We start from the raw sequence: 14,276 nt of genomic DNA on the forward strand, positions 1-14,276 counted from the left end.
CACCTCTGGATAAGGACTGAACATTCCTACCTACTCCCCTCACAGTGGAGGGGCAGGAGCTGACAGAAGTGTGTATATTCAGAGGTGTCCTGAGGTATCCATTGACCCCAAGTTAGTATCTATAAAATGTATTTGGAGGCCAAGCCAGTGTGGGGCAGGAAACTAGAAAGGAAGTCTCTCACTCATGGAATAGAAACAGTAACTAACACCTCTTAGTCACTGGTTGTAAGGGTTCCTTCAGAGAGCATCTGCCTTAGGATGCCAGGGTCCCAAGAAAGGAATGACTTTAGGGGAAAATTCTATATCCTTAGACAGAAATTAATCTCATAGCTTACAATGAGGGAAGACTGTAAGAACCCTAAATTTTTATTAGGAGAACCAGCAATGTAAACCACACACACACACACACACACACACACACACACACACACTCACACACACAAACACACATACACCACATGCATATATACCTCTTACACATATACATGCAAACTACATACTACACACCACAGACATCCTACATACCACATACTACAATACACACCCCAATTCAATTCCAGATAGTTTCCTGTTGATTCAATGTATAGAGCAGGATAGAGCAGGAGGAAGTATGTTAACTTACCTCAATGGTATTAAAAAAGGATTCAATCTCACTAACAAAAGCTTCAATCCTCAACGATTTTTCTTGTAGGTTCTCAAGAAATTCTCCTAATTGAACCTGAAGGGAAGAATTAAAATATCTTTATTGTATAGCATTAGAGGAAAACATTTCAGTCAACAAGTTCTGGTTTCTTTAATATATTTGCAGATTCACTATACTGTTTTCACTAGCAAATCGAATTTTGGGATTTTTTTTTTTTTTTTTTTTTTTTTGCTTCACCTAAATGGATTCGAAACATTATGTAGGATAAACAATGGAGTTTTATGGTGCTAAAGAAGTAGCTCAGTTGGTTAATCACCATCTTTGCAAGCATAAGGCAGGAGTTTGATCCCCAGAACCAGTATAAAGCCAACTGTAAATGGACGTGTAAGTGTGTAAGCTTGCAATCCCAGAAATGGGGTAGTAGAGACACGTGTGAGGTCCACCTATAGTGGTAGGAGGCAGTGGGTCACTTTGTATTTACTGCCTGTCTACAGGCGATTCTAAAATTCCTCAAACTGATCATCAACACCATAGGGATCTCCTTCAGACTGTATAAAACTCATGTCCTTATGAACAGTAATAATTCAAATCCAGAGTTTATTAAACACAGATGCCCATGCATACGTGTGCTTCTGTTCATGTGAGGACCAGAGGAGGACCTCCGGGATTTCCTCAGACACTATCCACCTTTTTCGCTCTTGACAGGCCTCTCGCTTTCCTGGAAGATGAGTAGGCTGGCTGGCTAGTGAGAACAGGGGTCTGCGTCCTACATTGCCTACGATATTACTAATGACAGAAAGTAACCTGCTCTGTGTGCAAATATGCAACTACTGGTGTTAAAAGCATTTTACTTTCCCATAACATTAGGAGTCTTTGTTATAAGATAGCAAGCTCCCCAGCAGCAGTGACCCCATATCATTTATTGGTATCCGGAGAACCTAGGAAAATGCTCTGACACCTAACCCACCCGTAAAAATAATAGATAAGCTAGTCATAACTAAATTCTTAGGGAAACATCCATATGTTTTCAGGCCGTTCTGTTTGAAATAAATATCAAATGCTAGTCATTTTGGAGGGAACGCGGAAGCAAACCGACATTTATGTACAATTTTTGTGTATTGAGTTGGTTTACCTTGACAGTACTTATAGCTGTATCAAGTGCTGAAACCTTGTGGTCTTTGTGAATGTCCAGCTCCTTGTCCATGTCAGAGACCAGGCTTTCGCAGGTGTAGCAGTAAGAGTCAACCTGGGCCTTTTTCTGTTCCTTTTGTGTCTTAGCAGTCACTGATTCTGGTGCTGACTGGTCTTCTCCCCATCTGTCCTGCTCCTCCGGTGGGGCAGACACTCTCGGCTCCCCCTCACCCATGAGTTCCTGTTCCACGGTGTGTGCGAATGATTCTGTTCCTGGAGATAACACTTCTCTGGAGGAGGGTTCTGAACGTGGTTCTCCTGACAGGATGCTCTGAGTGACTGTTTCCGGACTCACTGAGTCCACAAAGTCGTACTCATCCTGTACAGGGATATTGTGGAGCCTCTCTTCGAGTGACACGGATGGGACCAGCTCTTCTTGCAATACGTCAGGAGTGTAAGTGGCACCTGCTGCAAATTCTTCCTCTGGGAAAGACACTTGAACTGGGACATTCAGATTGACCTCTGGATTTGCATTCGCTGCTTCATTACCTTGGCTGCTTGGCTCACTCACCAGAACACCGCGTGGGTCCTCGAATGGGACCGCATAGCTCACCTTCTGGGTGACTGCTCTGACTCGCTCTGTAATGGGTGCTTTCTGTTGCATTGTCACCTCATCAAGGGTCTCCATGTGGCTTACGGGTTCTCCTTCCCTGTCAACAACCTTGCGCTGTTCTTCTAGGTTCTTCTCCCAAAAACTAGTTTCAGGCTTTCTCCTGGTTTCTCTTTCTGCAACTCTCGGTTGCTGTGAATCCTCTTCCCCGGCTGGCTTTCCTTCCAGGCCTTCTTCTTCTTGAGTTGCAGATTCGTCATGCAGAATGTCATCTTTGAGTATGTACTTCTCAAAATACATACCTGTTCTGTCATCGGTGTCAGAATGTTGCCTTGGAAATGATGTCTCAGAATCCACACTGTCACCTTCTGAAGCTGTTTCTCCTTCATTTTTCTCCCCAGGTGCTCCTTCATACAGATCCTTATAGAAGAAGGAAAGTGCAGGCGGTTCCTCTAGCAGCTCGGGGTTAACAGCCTTGGTGGTGGTAGGAAATATCTGTCTTCTTGACAGAACTCCTTCCTCCATACCAAATAAAGGCATCCCAGGAGGCCTAGAGTCCACATCTCTACTGGTACTCGTTGGGGCATTTCTATCATCTGGTTTTTGGATAACCAAAGACTTCTGCATCTCTGCCTGAGATAATTTGCTACTGTCCTTTTCTGTCCCATAAAAGCCTTCATCTAACCTTACTAAGTCATATTCGTGGTCTTGGGTCTGCTCAGCTGAGCTTTCTGGGAAAGAAGTCAGTGTCTCTGTGGCTTCCTCTGAGGATTTCTCAACAGTTGATTTCTGTTTTTCTGAGTCTGGGGAGAGGTTATAATCAATCAAAGTATATTTTTCAAAATAATCCTCTTCACCAGAAACTGTGGGCTGGATAGATGTGAAATCACCCATTTCTGAGTCTGTAGCTCTCTCCTCCTTTGTCTTGTGAGTTTCCTTTGGCTCATTTTTCATCCGTGACATGATCTTCCTATCAGGAACTTCTAACTTGCTCTTCTGTGCCTTATGGGAAGCAACTGCCTTCCTCTCCTCGTGAACAGATATGCTTTTAAACGAAGCTTTCTCTTCCAAATACTGCAACTTATCTTGCAGTTGCTCACTTTCTTCCTGGTCCACTGAAGGCAGGAAGGCAGGAGCATGGATATTCAATATCTCGCAGCCTTCAGAGATGATGCTAAAGGCACTCTTCTGGTCTTCTGAAAGCCCAGCTGGCTTGCTGGTTACTGAAAATTCATCTTTCTTAGAGGTGACTTTAGGCTCCTGGGGTGTGGCCCCCATAGGAGGCGCTCTACCAGCACCAATCGCTGACGCACTAACCATAAACTGAGTATAGTTGCTTGCTGCTGAAGAAGGTGGTTCATTTCCGCCCACATCCTCCACAGCTCCCAAGCGATGCTTTGAAGTAAGAACAGATTGTTTCGGCATCTCTTCTGGGTGATCTTTGGGTGTCTGGATGGTGTGGACTGTAGACCTGTCTGACCATGTGTCTTGTTTCTTCACTGTGTGTTCTAGAGAAGTTCCTAAGACAAGAGTTTGTGGCTCTGCAGGGGACAGCTGGGCCGTTGGTGTTCCTGAATCGTTTGTTTCATCAGTAATGCGTTCTGATGTCCGCTCAGCATCCTTAGGTAGGGGCCTCGGGTACACGCTTCCATCTCCGGCAGCCACAGAAGCACCAAGGGACAGCTCGGGCATCACAAACCTCCTCTCCTCTTTAAGACTCACTCTATTCTCTCGTGACTTTTCCAACTCCACATTTCCTCCCTGGGTAAAAGAGGGCCCATTCATTTCCTCTCCGTGGGGAGGCTCCACACTGGAGGCCTTGGTTTTCTCTACTAAAATATTACCTTCTTCTTGGGGATACGGTTGGGTTTCCGCTGCCTTTCTCGCTCTAATATCTGGGTATACCTCTGTGGATGGATGTTCTGGTTTTTCAATAACTGCTGATGCTCCAGACACAGGTATGGCTGCAGGTGGGACATAGGACAGGCGTCCTTGCTTCTCTCCTGAAAATACCCATTCCTGCACTTCCCTTTCTCTCCTCTCTGAAGCAAGCGTCTCACTGGTTTTTTCCATGAGCTCTTCGCTTGGAGAGATGCGCTGTTCCAGCCTCTCAGCAGCTTTTGATTCTTCCAGTTTAAAAGGTCGAGATTCCGGCGTCGTTTGTAACTCTCCCGCTGCTTTATTTCCCCCGAATTCCAAGGGAGCCATGGTTTCTTGCTTCTCTGCCAGCCCCCTCTTCCCTGCCAAGGAATATGATCTCATTTCCCAGCCGTCCTTCTCCTTCATTGGGCCTTCCACTTCCTCTTCACGACGTTCTGGAGATGAGGGTTTTGGCATTTCTTGTCTTAGTCTGTCTTCACCAATTAAACTGCCTTTTGGCAAAATCACTGGTGCTGGCTTTTCTGAGTCCTTCTTCATGAAGGCGGGCTGGGCTGGTTTTGACTGCTGTGGCATTCTATCTACTACGTCAGGTGACAAGAGCGCTGTTTCTTGGCGGTTACTGCTTGGCGCTTCCTTAAGAGCAGAAATACTCCACATAGATGGAGGAGAGATTTCTGGCTTCTGGCGTCTTTGGCTCTCAGGAACATGAAGAGGAGCCATGTTTTGAGCTTCTTCCATACCCATTTTCTCACCTGTAGGGGAACAAGGATGGATTCCAGGATGTTCGTCACCAACTGAAGTAGCTAAGCTTTCCCCCATTCCCTCTGAATAGCCTGAGAGTCCTTTCTTCCCATAGTTTTCAGAGTTAGATTTAGGCTGGTTTAAAATGTCTGCATTTGATAAAAATGTGAGTTTTTCTTTAAGGTCTTGACTTCCAGTACATTTAACTGAAACACTGTTGGCTTCCTCAGCCAGTTTAGCTGTGACCTCAGGTAATGCATGGACCTCTGGCTTCTCAGCTGCATTAACCCCAGTGGGTATCATACCTTTAGGCTCTACAGCAGTTACTGCTTTCTCCACAGAGGGACTTGGCTGGGTTTCTAGATCTTCGTTGTCAGTGACCTTATTATCCGGAGTGCTTGATCCAAACAATAAACTAGACATCCATGATTTGAAAGACGAAATTCCTTTTTTCCCCTTCTGTGCAGGAAGACATTGCTCAGCCTCCAGTGACTTCTCAGGTGGCTTCTGTGTCACCTCTGGGGTCTCTGGAGGTTGAGGTGTGACATCTCCTTTCACAGCAGGGACAGATTTACTTTGGGTGAGTACTTCCACATCTAAGGCTAGCTGTCTCCCTTCCTCAGCATCATCTCCAGCCTTTGACTGAACCTGTCTGTGTTCCTGAGATGGCTTCTCCCCAGGCTCTGGTACTATGCTTGCTTCTTGACTTTTGCCTAGTGTGGGTTTTGCAACTTCAGCCAGGAAATGCGCTGCACTGGCGGGAATGGGAGTCGTTTCCGCCTTTACCTGCCCCACTGACAGGCCAGTCTCTGATGTCTGGAGGGTTTTTTCAAGAGGTAGTTTGATTTCCATCTGGACATCTTCTTCATAAGGCCTGGGGAATTCTGCATTTGTTTTTTCTAATACTGAGTTCCCTCTCTCTGTGAATAAACTGTTCTGCCTTTCCTCTGCTCCTCCTCCATCTACCTTTTCAGCAGGAACCACTGCCTTTGTTTCTTTAGAAAGATAAGACTTAGTGGCTATGGTTTCTACCTCGCCACTAGATACACTAAGGACAGATAATTGTCCTTGCAGTGACAAACGGGGTTCTTCCTGCTTTCTGATTCCAGGTGTGTGATCTGAATCCAATGGAGCAGCCCCAAGTTTCTCTGGCATCAGAGTATTTCTCTCAGAGAACTCCAGCTGCCTGGATGCTGGTTTTTTATCTCCATGCTGATTGACATCTGGCTTTTCCATCCGGGTGTTGTCCTTCGGAGAAATGAGAGTCTCCTTCACTCTTGTTCCTGTGACATCCTCCAGCTCAGTTGTCACAAATGGCTTTGGTTGCTCCAAATTCTCTTTCCTCCCTGTTAATTTTTCAATACCCAGATCTGGCTTATCTGCAAAAGAGCTGCTCACGTCAGGGACCGTAACAGCTTGACCCTCGGGAAGGGTCTTCTTAAGCTCTTTTTGCTCTATGGGGAGGTCAAAAGAAGCAATCTCTAATGGAGATGTTGCAGGCACAGGAAGCTCCCTGCTTTCTTCTTGTTCTTTTCCTCTACTCCTAAGCTCAGTGGGGCCCTTTTCTAAGATAGAAGGCTCTGGTTCAGCTCCGATGGGTTTTACTGGCTCTATATTTAGGGATCCATCTCTAGGTCTATTATCAGTGAGTTCTGACCCCACAGTCGGTACTTCTGATAACCGTGTGTGTTCCTTAGGCTCTGGGGAAGGCTTTCTGAGCGCTTGCGTCCCTGACGGGAAACTCCCCAGCACTGGCGAAGACGTCTCCTCTGCTTGTCTGTTCGTCTCGTCCCTGAGGGCCAGTAGTGTTGGGACTAAATCATCAGACACTAAATTTTCAGAATCAGGAGACCTTGTCCTCTCCTCGGGTTTGTCATCTGGCACTGTGTGTTTGGGTGTGGGTGACACTTGCAATGGAGGAGACTCTCTGTCTCTCTCTACCTCACTACCTGAGTTGATGGGAAGTTTGGGTTCAGGCCTTAGCACGTCTGAGACAGACGCCAAGTTCTTTTTCTGTGATGGACTGGAGCATTCAGAATCAAGAGCTGGAGAGAGTGGAAGGCTTTGTTTGTCTTCTACCCTGGCTTCCCCAGCCACATCTGAGGGCACTTTGGATACTGGCAGCCCAGGTTTAACTTCTTCGGTTTCTTCTTTTGACCAGACAGAGAGTTCCGAGGGAGCTGATAAACTCGGAGCTGAATCTAATTTCCTTCCTTCCTCTGCTTCTGGCCAAACTGAACCTCCAGATGAATTGCTCGCAAAGACAACAGCGGTACCTTTAACTGGTTCCTTCTCTTTCCCTCTGAGAACTGTGTGACCGGCCATAGATGTGCTGAGGGACGGCAAACCACTTCCTAACGCACCCTTCCCTACTCCCTGTAAGCCCGGGTGTTCCGGTTGTTCCGAAGGGCTGGCAAGAGATGACTCTGTCAGGATTTCATCTCTGCCTGAGTGTGTTGAGTTTGAATCGAGCTTCGTTACTGGCACTGTGGTGGCTGAAAAGCTGGTCCCCGCTCCTTTCTCCATTTCTTCTGACGAAGCTGCAAGTGCTGGTTCTGCAGGTGGCCGCTGTTCAGCTTCCCTGTCAGTTCCTGATGAAGCCACGGGAAATTGCCTGGTTATCTCGGACCCCAGTTTCACTTCCGTTCCCCCCTCAGATAAAGCCTCCCGTCCAGATATAGATGTTTCCTCTGGAGGTGAATACGGTTTTGCCACTTCAGGCTCATTCTGTGACAACAGTCTCTGTTCTAGTTCACAAGCCACAGTTGAAGCTAAATTGGGTTTGACATCCGCCTCTGGCTCATCTCCCAAGCCAGGCAAAACTGAATATTTCATCCCAGACCGTGGAACATTTGGGGGCTGAGGCTCTGGTGTCTGAGCCTGTGATTTGTGTGCTGCTGCTTCTTGAGAATCCGGCACAATCTCTTCCCGTCTGACTTTGGGCAAAGCCATCTGTTCACCCGCACTCCTTGGAGTGAGCGATGCATTGGGTTCCTTTTCTGCCTTAAGGACACAGGCTGGCTCGGGTAAAACTGAGGACTGAGATGTGGGCAAAATGGATGTGGTTTCTTCCTTTACCACAGATGAGAGTGCAGATGCAGAAGCCGTTATCCTCGCTGCTGGAGAACTACTCTTAGCATCTGTCTTCTCCCATCCACTGGCTAAAGGTGGTGGTACCAAATCTTCAGCCTCAGGCTCCAAAGATGCTTGAGTTTTCTGCTGCTGGGCCAGGATAAGATATTCGGATACAGAGGTCGAAACTGTTGGAACATCTGGCTCAGTTTCTGCTTGGCCCGTCTTATCTGCTGAAGGTGGCGGGCTCAGATCTTCAAACACAGGCATCCGAGGGAAAGGTTCCCCTTCCCGCTCCTGAGATGGATCAGAATGCTCCGGCACAGGCGTGGCCACTGAGGATCCTGTCTCTTCTTCATCTACCTCTGAGAAGTAAGGATAGTCTGGAGCAAGGCTCATAGGTAGTAACTCATCTGGCTCGACTTTGTTTCTCTCTGTTACTGCGATTCTGTATGGTGGGATTGAAACCTGTGATGCCGAGTCTGGAGAAAAGAGTTCAGCCTCTTCGGTGTCCTCATCGGACAGAATGGCGTGCTCAGAGGGCGACGTTAAGCACAGTGGAGAGTCACGCCCCAGCTCTCTTCTGTCTAGTTCCTGAGTTGGATAGGGTGAGAACGAGAATTCTGATGCGAACGCAGAATCGGGGGAAAGGGGCCCGATGTTGTCCTCTTCCTGCCCTCGCTCTGATAGAGCTGTGGGTGAGGAGGCACCTTTCTGAAGCAGAGGGGATGTGTGGACCAGCTCTGGTGTGGAGGAGAATGGGCGCTGTTGGCCTTCTCCGCTCCCATCTTCTGATAGGTCCACATGTTCGGATGAGGTGTCCCAAGAAGGTAGGGCCTGGCTTTCAGACAACAGTTCAGTGGTTTGTGGGGCGAGAGCACGTTCAGCTGCAGAGTCCTCACTGGAGGAAGATGGCCCGACAGTTTCCTTTCCTTCTAACAGGGCTGAAGGCTCAGCAAGGCCTTCTGGTTCGAACTGGGGCATGTCAACTATTGTTTTCTTGGGGAGTGCCTGTGTTGCATTTTGAGGAGCTGAGGGTTTAAATGGCAGTTTTGAATCTGACGTGGAGCTTCCACTTTCTAGACCCTCATCTTCCGATGGAGCTGCATGTGTCGGTGCGGCAGCCAGGGATGGTGGTGACAAATGGTCTTCAGAAGCCTTCTCACTTAGTGATGGTGAGGGAGAGCATTCAGAAGTTGCATCCACAGCTGGAGAAAGTAGCCCAATATCTTCCTTCTCGTCTTCCGCCTGAATAATGGGCTCAGAACCACGTTGGGACTTTAATGGGAGCCTATGGTCACCTGTTCTCACCGGAAATTCTTGCGTATGCGATGGAACAGAATACTCAGACGCAGATACAGAATCTGGCGTGTGACTCGTGCTCTCTGAGGCCTCGTCTTCAGACAGGACAAGACTGTCTGGTGAAACGGTTGAAAAGAATGGGGACTGCATGGCAGATGTCTTCTCGGTGGAGGATGGCGAGAGAGAGCGCTCAGATACAGAGGTCACAGTTGGGGAATAGGACTCGCGTTCTTCATCGTCCTCTAAAAGGACTGCAGGTTCACTAGATTTCACATCAGATACAGAAACTGCCTCTACTTCTAGCTTCTCTGGTTTATGGTTCAAACCCTGTAGGGCTGAATACTCAGATACAAAAGCAGAGTCAGTAGAAACAGACTCGCTTTCCTCTCCTTCCTCCTCGGACAAAGTGGTATGTTCAGGTGTGAATGTCACCTGGGATGGTGGAACGGACTCTTTTCTGTGCTCCACTTCAAGGGACAGAGGCACTGGGGAAGCCTTCTCAGAAACTAAAGGACTTTCTGGGTAATCAAGTTCTACGATCTCTTCTAGACTAGAATCGTCAGGTTCAAAGGTATCTGTCATTGGGAGAGAAGTTTCCATTCCACTCTCTAGTTCTTGTGATGCAAGGGAGAGAGGTGCCTCGAGTTCATGCTCCTCCTCTCTAGGGACTATGGGTTCACGCGCATGCTCCTCCTCTTTATGGACTATGGGTTCAGGCGCATGCTCTTCTCTAGGGACTATGGGTTCAGGCGCATGCTCTTCTCTAGGGACTATGGGCTCAGGCGCATGCTCCTCCTCTCTAGGGACTATGGGCTCAGGCGCATGCTCCTCTTCTCTATGGACTATGGGTTCAGGCGCATGCTCTTCTCTATGGACTATGGGTTCACGCGCATGCTCCTCCTCTCTAGGGACTATGGGTTCAGGCGCATGCTCTTCTCTATGGACTATGGGTTCAGGCGCATGCTCCTCCTCTTTATGGACTATGGGTTCAGGCGCATGCTCTTCTCTAGGGACGATGGGCTCAGGCGCATGCGCCTCTTCTCTATGGACTATGGGCTCAGGCGCATGCTCCTCCTCTCTATGGACTATGGGCTCAGGCGCATGCTCCTCCTTTCTATGGACTATGGGCTCAGGCGCATGCTCCTCTTCTCTATGGACTATGGGCTCAGATGAGGTCGTGTATTCAGACACTTGTTCTGTTTTTTCTGTTGCAATCGGCTCTAGCCCTTCCGTGTCTGACTCAAACTTTTCTTGGATGGCTGGTGCCAATCTTGGTGATCCTGTCTCCAAAGACTCCTCCTTCTCTGCCTCCCATGACATGGAATGGTTGACAGAAACCACGACTTCCTGCCTTGCATCATTGGCTGAGCCTGACAAGACTGAAGCATCCTCTGAACTTTCCATTCCTTGTGAGTTCTGTTCCAGTTCTTCCTTTGCTCTTTCGAGGACTGTGGCTGCTGGAGTGCTGGGTGGTTCTGTTCCATAGGCCTTTGATTCGTCAGCTGGCTGTTGTTGCACCGCCTGTGGAGGTCTGAGATGTTCTTCTTGATTTGCTGTTTCATTTCTGGAATAAGAGGGAAATGTGTGTTCTATTGAAGATGTATCATTTAAGTGGGAATCGACATACTTTTTCTTTTGCTCTTTATGACTAAACAATGAGGTCGTGGACCCTTTGGAGAGGGCACCTCTCCAGGCTGGAGCAAGCTCTCTTACTGTGTCTTCTTTTGGGCTCTGGGCTAATTTTCTTTGGGAAACTATGTTAGAACCACCGTTGCTCAAATCCGGCTCTAGACTAATGGATGATTCTTTTCCTCTTCTGTAATGTATTTCCTTAATTACATAACCTTTTGGCAATGTCCCATAAAATTGTAGAGGAATTAACTCTTCTTTAACTGAATTGAACATCTTTATTTTGTATTGTACCGTCCCTATGTAGACTGGCTTTAACACTAATGGTTTGTGCTCTTTGTAGATAGCCCCAGTGATGGGAGGCGTATTTGATGCAGTCTTCTTCCTTCTTGTTTTATCATAAGTGCTAATAGATGACTTTTCTTTCTCAGTATTGAGCACGGGGCTTTCTGAAATTAAAGGACCATCTTCTTGGTTTGTCAGAACATCTTGCGATTCCAAAGAATTCCTTTTTTTGCTGCCTTTCCGACGCAATGATGGTGAGCCATGCTTAGACTTCTTAGTTCGTTTGCGTGTCCTTTTAACTTCATCCATAATAAAGGAAACATTTCCTGGAGGAGAAGCCAGAGCTGACCCTTCCAAACTACAGATTCCCGAAGTCTGACTTTCTTCTGAAGCCCAAGGAGTAGAAGATCTGCTTGAGTTGGTCTCCCAGGTTATCCCACTGTCCTCCCGTTGAACGGCCACCATGGTAAAGGACGGGTCAGAGACGATACACTCCTGCTTGGTCTTGCCCTCTTCATCCTCATCTGATAATCTACGGTGAGCAATATCAATAATTATATATTATAGTAATAAAATAAAATTAATATTAATTATTAGAACAAGTAAATTATAGAAGTCAATACTCCCATCTACTTCAAATATGGGGGTGATTATAAAATAAAGTTTAAAAAGCTAAAGTAGGGATATTAGTGCAATAAGATATCCCAGGCCAGAATGGCTCAGTAGCCAGCCTTAAGCCAGAAGCAGAGCTGAAGTTCATTGACACCTTCCCTCTTCTGCATTGCCTGTCTGGTCCTCCCTGTCTGGTCCTCCCTGTCTGGTCCTCCCTGTCTGGTCCTCCCATGCTTCCCAGTCACTAAGGTCCCTTCTCTCACCAGGACCCACATGTGACTCTAGCATCTGTGTTCTTTGTCCCTACAGGCACCAACAATCCTAACTGTGGACCACCCACTCCATCTGCTTTCTAACTGGCCAGGGGTCTGACACTTGCCTCTTTTATTGGCCTAATCTCAACCCCTCCTATTTTCCTCCCAGCTGGCTTTCCCAGGCATCCCATTAACATTCCTCAGTGAGATGAATCTCAATAAACTCTTCATACTTAACAAAGCAGGAAGAGCCTTGGCTCCGAATTCCTATCCAATTTTATTTCCAAGTGCATGCCTCCCACTACTCCTATATGATTAACCTCTGTTATAACTATAACTGTGTACCACAGAATGGTATTTGCATAAACAACCATAGTCCCAGGGAATTAGAGTAGATAGAGTTGGGGGCTTCCTTTTGCCTACTGTCACTGTAGCCATCATAACATCGTAGCTGATGAATTAATTATGTTTATGATGATGCCCGGAGCATCCTACTCTATTTCCAGTTGCATAAAAGCATAACATTTACAATCATATAAAAGGCTTGATAATGAATAAGCCATGCCTACTTGTTTATGATACTTACTCTTTGGTTTGGAATGTATTTCTAACTTTAAAAAAAAAAAAAAAAACAGAAACTCAGCATTTGCTTAACACGTGAAAAACCATGGATTTGATCCCCAGAAGCATAAAGAAAAGCTTATGAACAGTATTCGGGCAGCCACGTTTTCAGAGCCTCACCTCTTAGTTGATGCGGAGGCCATGGGCAGGTTGATCTCTACCATCTAGTGCGAGTACATGCTACGAGGCTCACAGAAAAAATTAGACCCCTAACCACTGCATTTCTTAGAGCGTGGTCCCACAGTTAGTACATCTAATTCACTATGTAGTAAATATTTCACGGGTGCAGTTATAACAAAGGAAAGTCACATGCCTCCTAACTTCATCACCTCTAGAAGAAGGATAATAATTGAACACATTACAGAGTTGATGGATTAGGTAATACATAAACAGAATGCTAAGAACCCGTTCCTGATATATAGTTGGTGCTCAATAAATGCTGTTTTCCATCTGGTTTTCCATATAATCCTTGAACTGATATTAAACACATTTTCACTGGTACGTACATTTGGAAGGACTCTAATGCTTGACCTGCTTCAACGTGCTCTTGGGGACGATGAGCTCAGGCTACCCTTGTGCGTGCCATCCGGCCCAGCCTCGAGTTCTGTGGCACCCACTCTTCTTTGTTTTTGTCCCCTTTCCTCCCCTTTGTTTTTGCTGCCCCTTCCTTTGAACTGCTTCTCCATCATCATACCCTGCCTCTTGTGCCCATCCAGATTTTACCTGTCCATCAGGACTTATGCTGAGATTTCTGCTGTGACTATTCCTGGCTGGTTTACGCAGCCATGTTGTATATTGGCCATTGCTTCATAAACACTAAGTGGGAGATTAAGCTCCCAGGAGTCCTTTCTCCTAGGAATATAGCTGTAATTTGAGACAATTAAAGAAAAATGCTGATTGGCCCGTTGTACTCTTCCATGGCAAAAGAAACAAAAGTAAATAACTGTTAAGTGTAAATATTAGAGCAAAGTACTTTTTTCTAAGAAAGAAAGACAGACAGAATTCAGACCCCTTATTAACATTTCAGAAATCATTAGTCTCTGCTTTGAAGACTGGTTCTAAACTCTGGCGTACTTTAGAGCCATAAGAAAGTACAGTGACCACCCACGCCTCTCCGCCACCACTGACTCCAGCATTACTGTTGGGACAGACTCCGGACGTAGCTATTGGTTTGGAAGCTCTAGGGAGCTTCAACATGAGCACAGAGCTGTGAAGCCGTTGCCTGAACAAACCTATCTTTGAAACTTACACAGCATGCTTACAGACACTTGCCTGCTCTGAACCTCTGAACTTAGGGAAAGGACGTCACTACCTTTGCTAAACGTGAGCATCAATGAAGTCTATTGCAGGAGGTGCAGATGTGCCTAGCCTGTATCTCAGGGCCCAGCACAGTGGGGCCTCTTCCCCTGCTACAGCCTGAAAGGTAGCAGGAAGTTCTGCAGAAGGATTAAGGGGTTGGAAAGAAGCAGGAAGAATTCATGTCTCCATTTTCCCA

The 14,276-nt window shown here is 46.7% G+C and overlaps 1 protein-coding gene across 2 annotated transcripts in view; it reads right to left on the reverse strand.

Moving 5' to 3' along the window:
* CMYA5 (cardiomyopathy associated 5) overlaps window positions 1–14,276 on the reverse strand; it is an 86,486-nt gene that overhangs the window by 39,992 nt on the left and 32,218 nt on the right. Inside the window, exons 2-4 of one of the 2 annotated variants that reach the window (XM_080925295.1) lie at window positions 5,312–11,826; window positions 1,776–5,017; window positions 623–718 (exon numbers count right to left, since the gene is read on the reverse strand). In XM_080925295.1, coding sequence (XP_080781421.1) covers window positions 623–718; window positions 1,776–5,017; window positions 5,312–11,826 — 9,853 coding nt within the window. Of the gene's footprint in view, window positions 1–622; window positions 719–1,775; window positions 11,827–14,276 lie in introns of both variants that reach the window. The other variant, XM_080925294.1, reaches the window with a different exon arrangement.

Source organism: Micromys minutus (assembly GCF_963924665.1).
Source record: "Micromys minutus genome assembly, chromosome: 11".
Taxonomy (NCBI): Eukaryota; Metazoa; Chordata; class Mammalia; order Rodentia; family Muridae; genus Micromys; species Micromys minutus.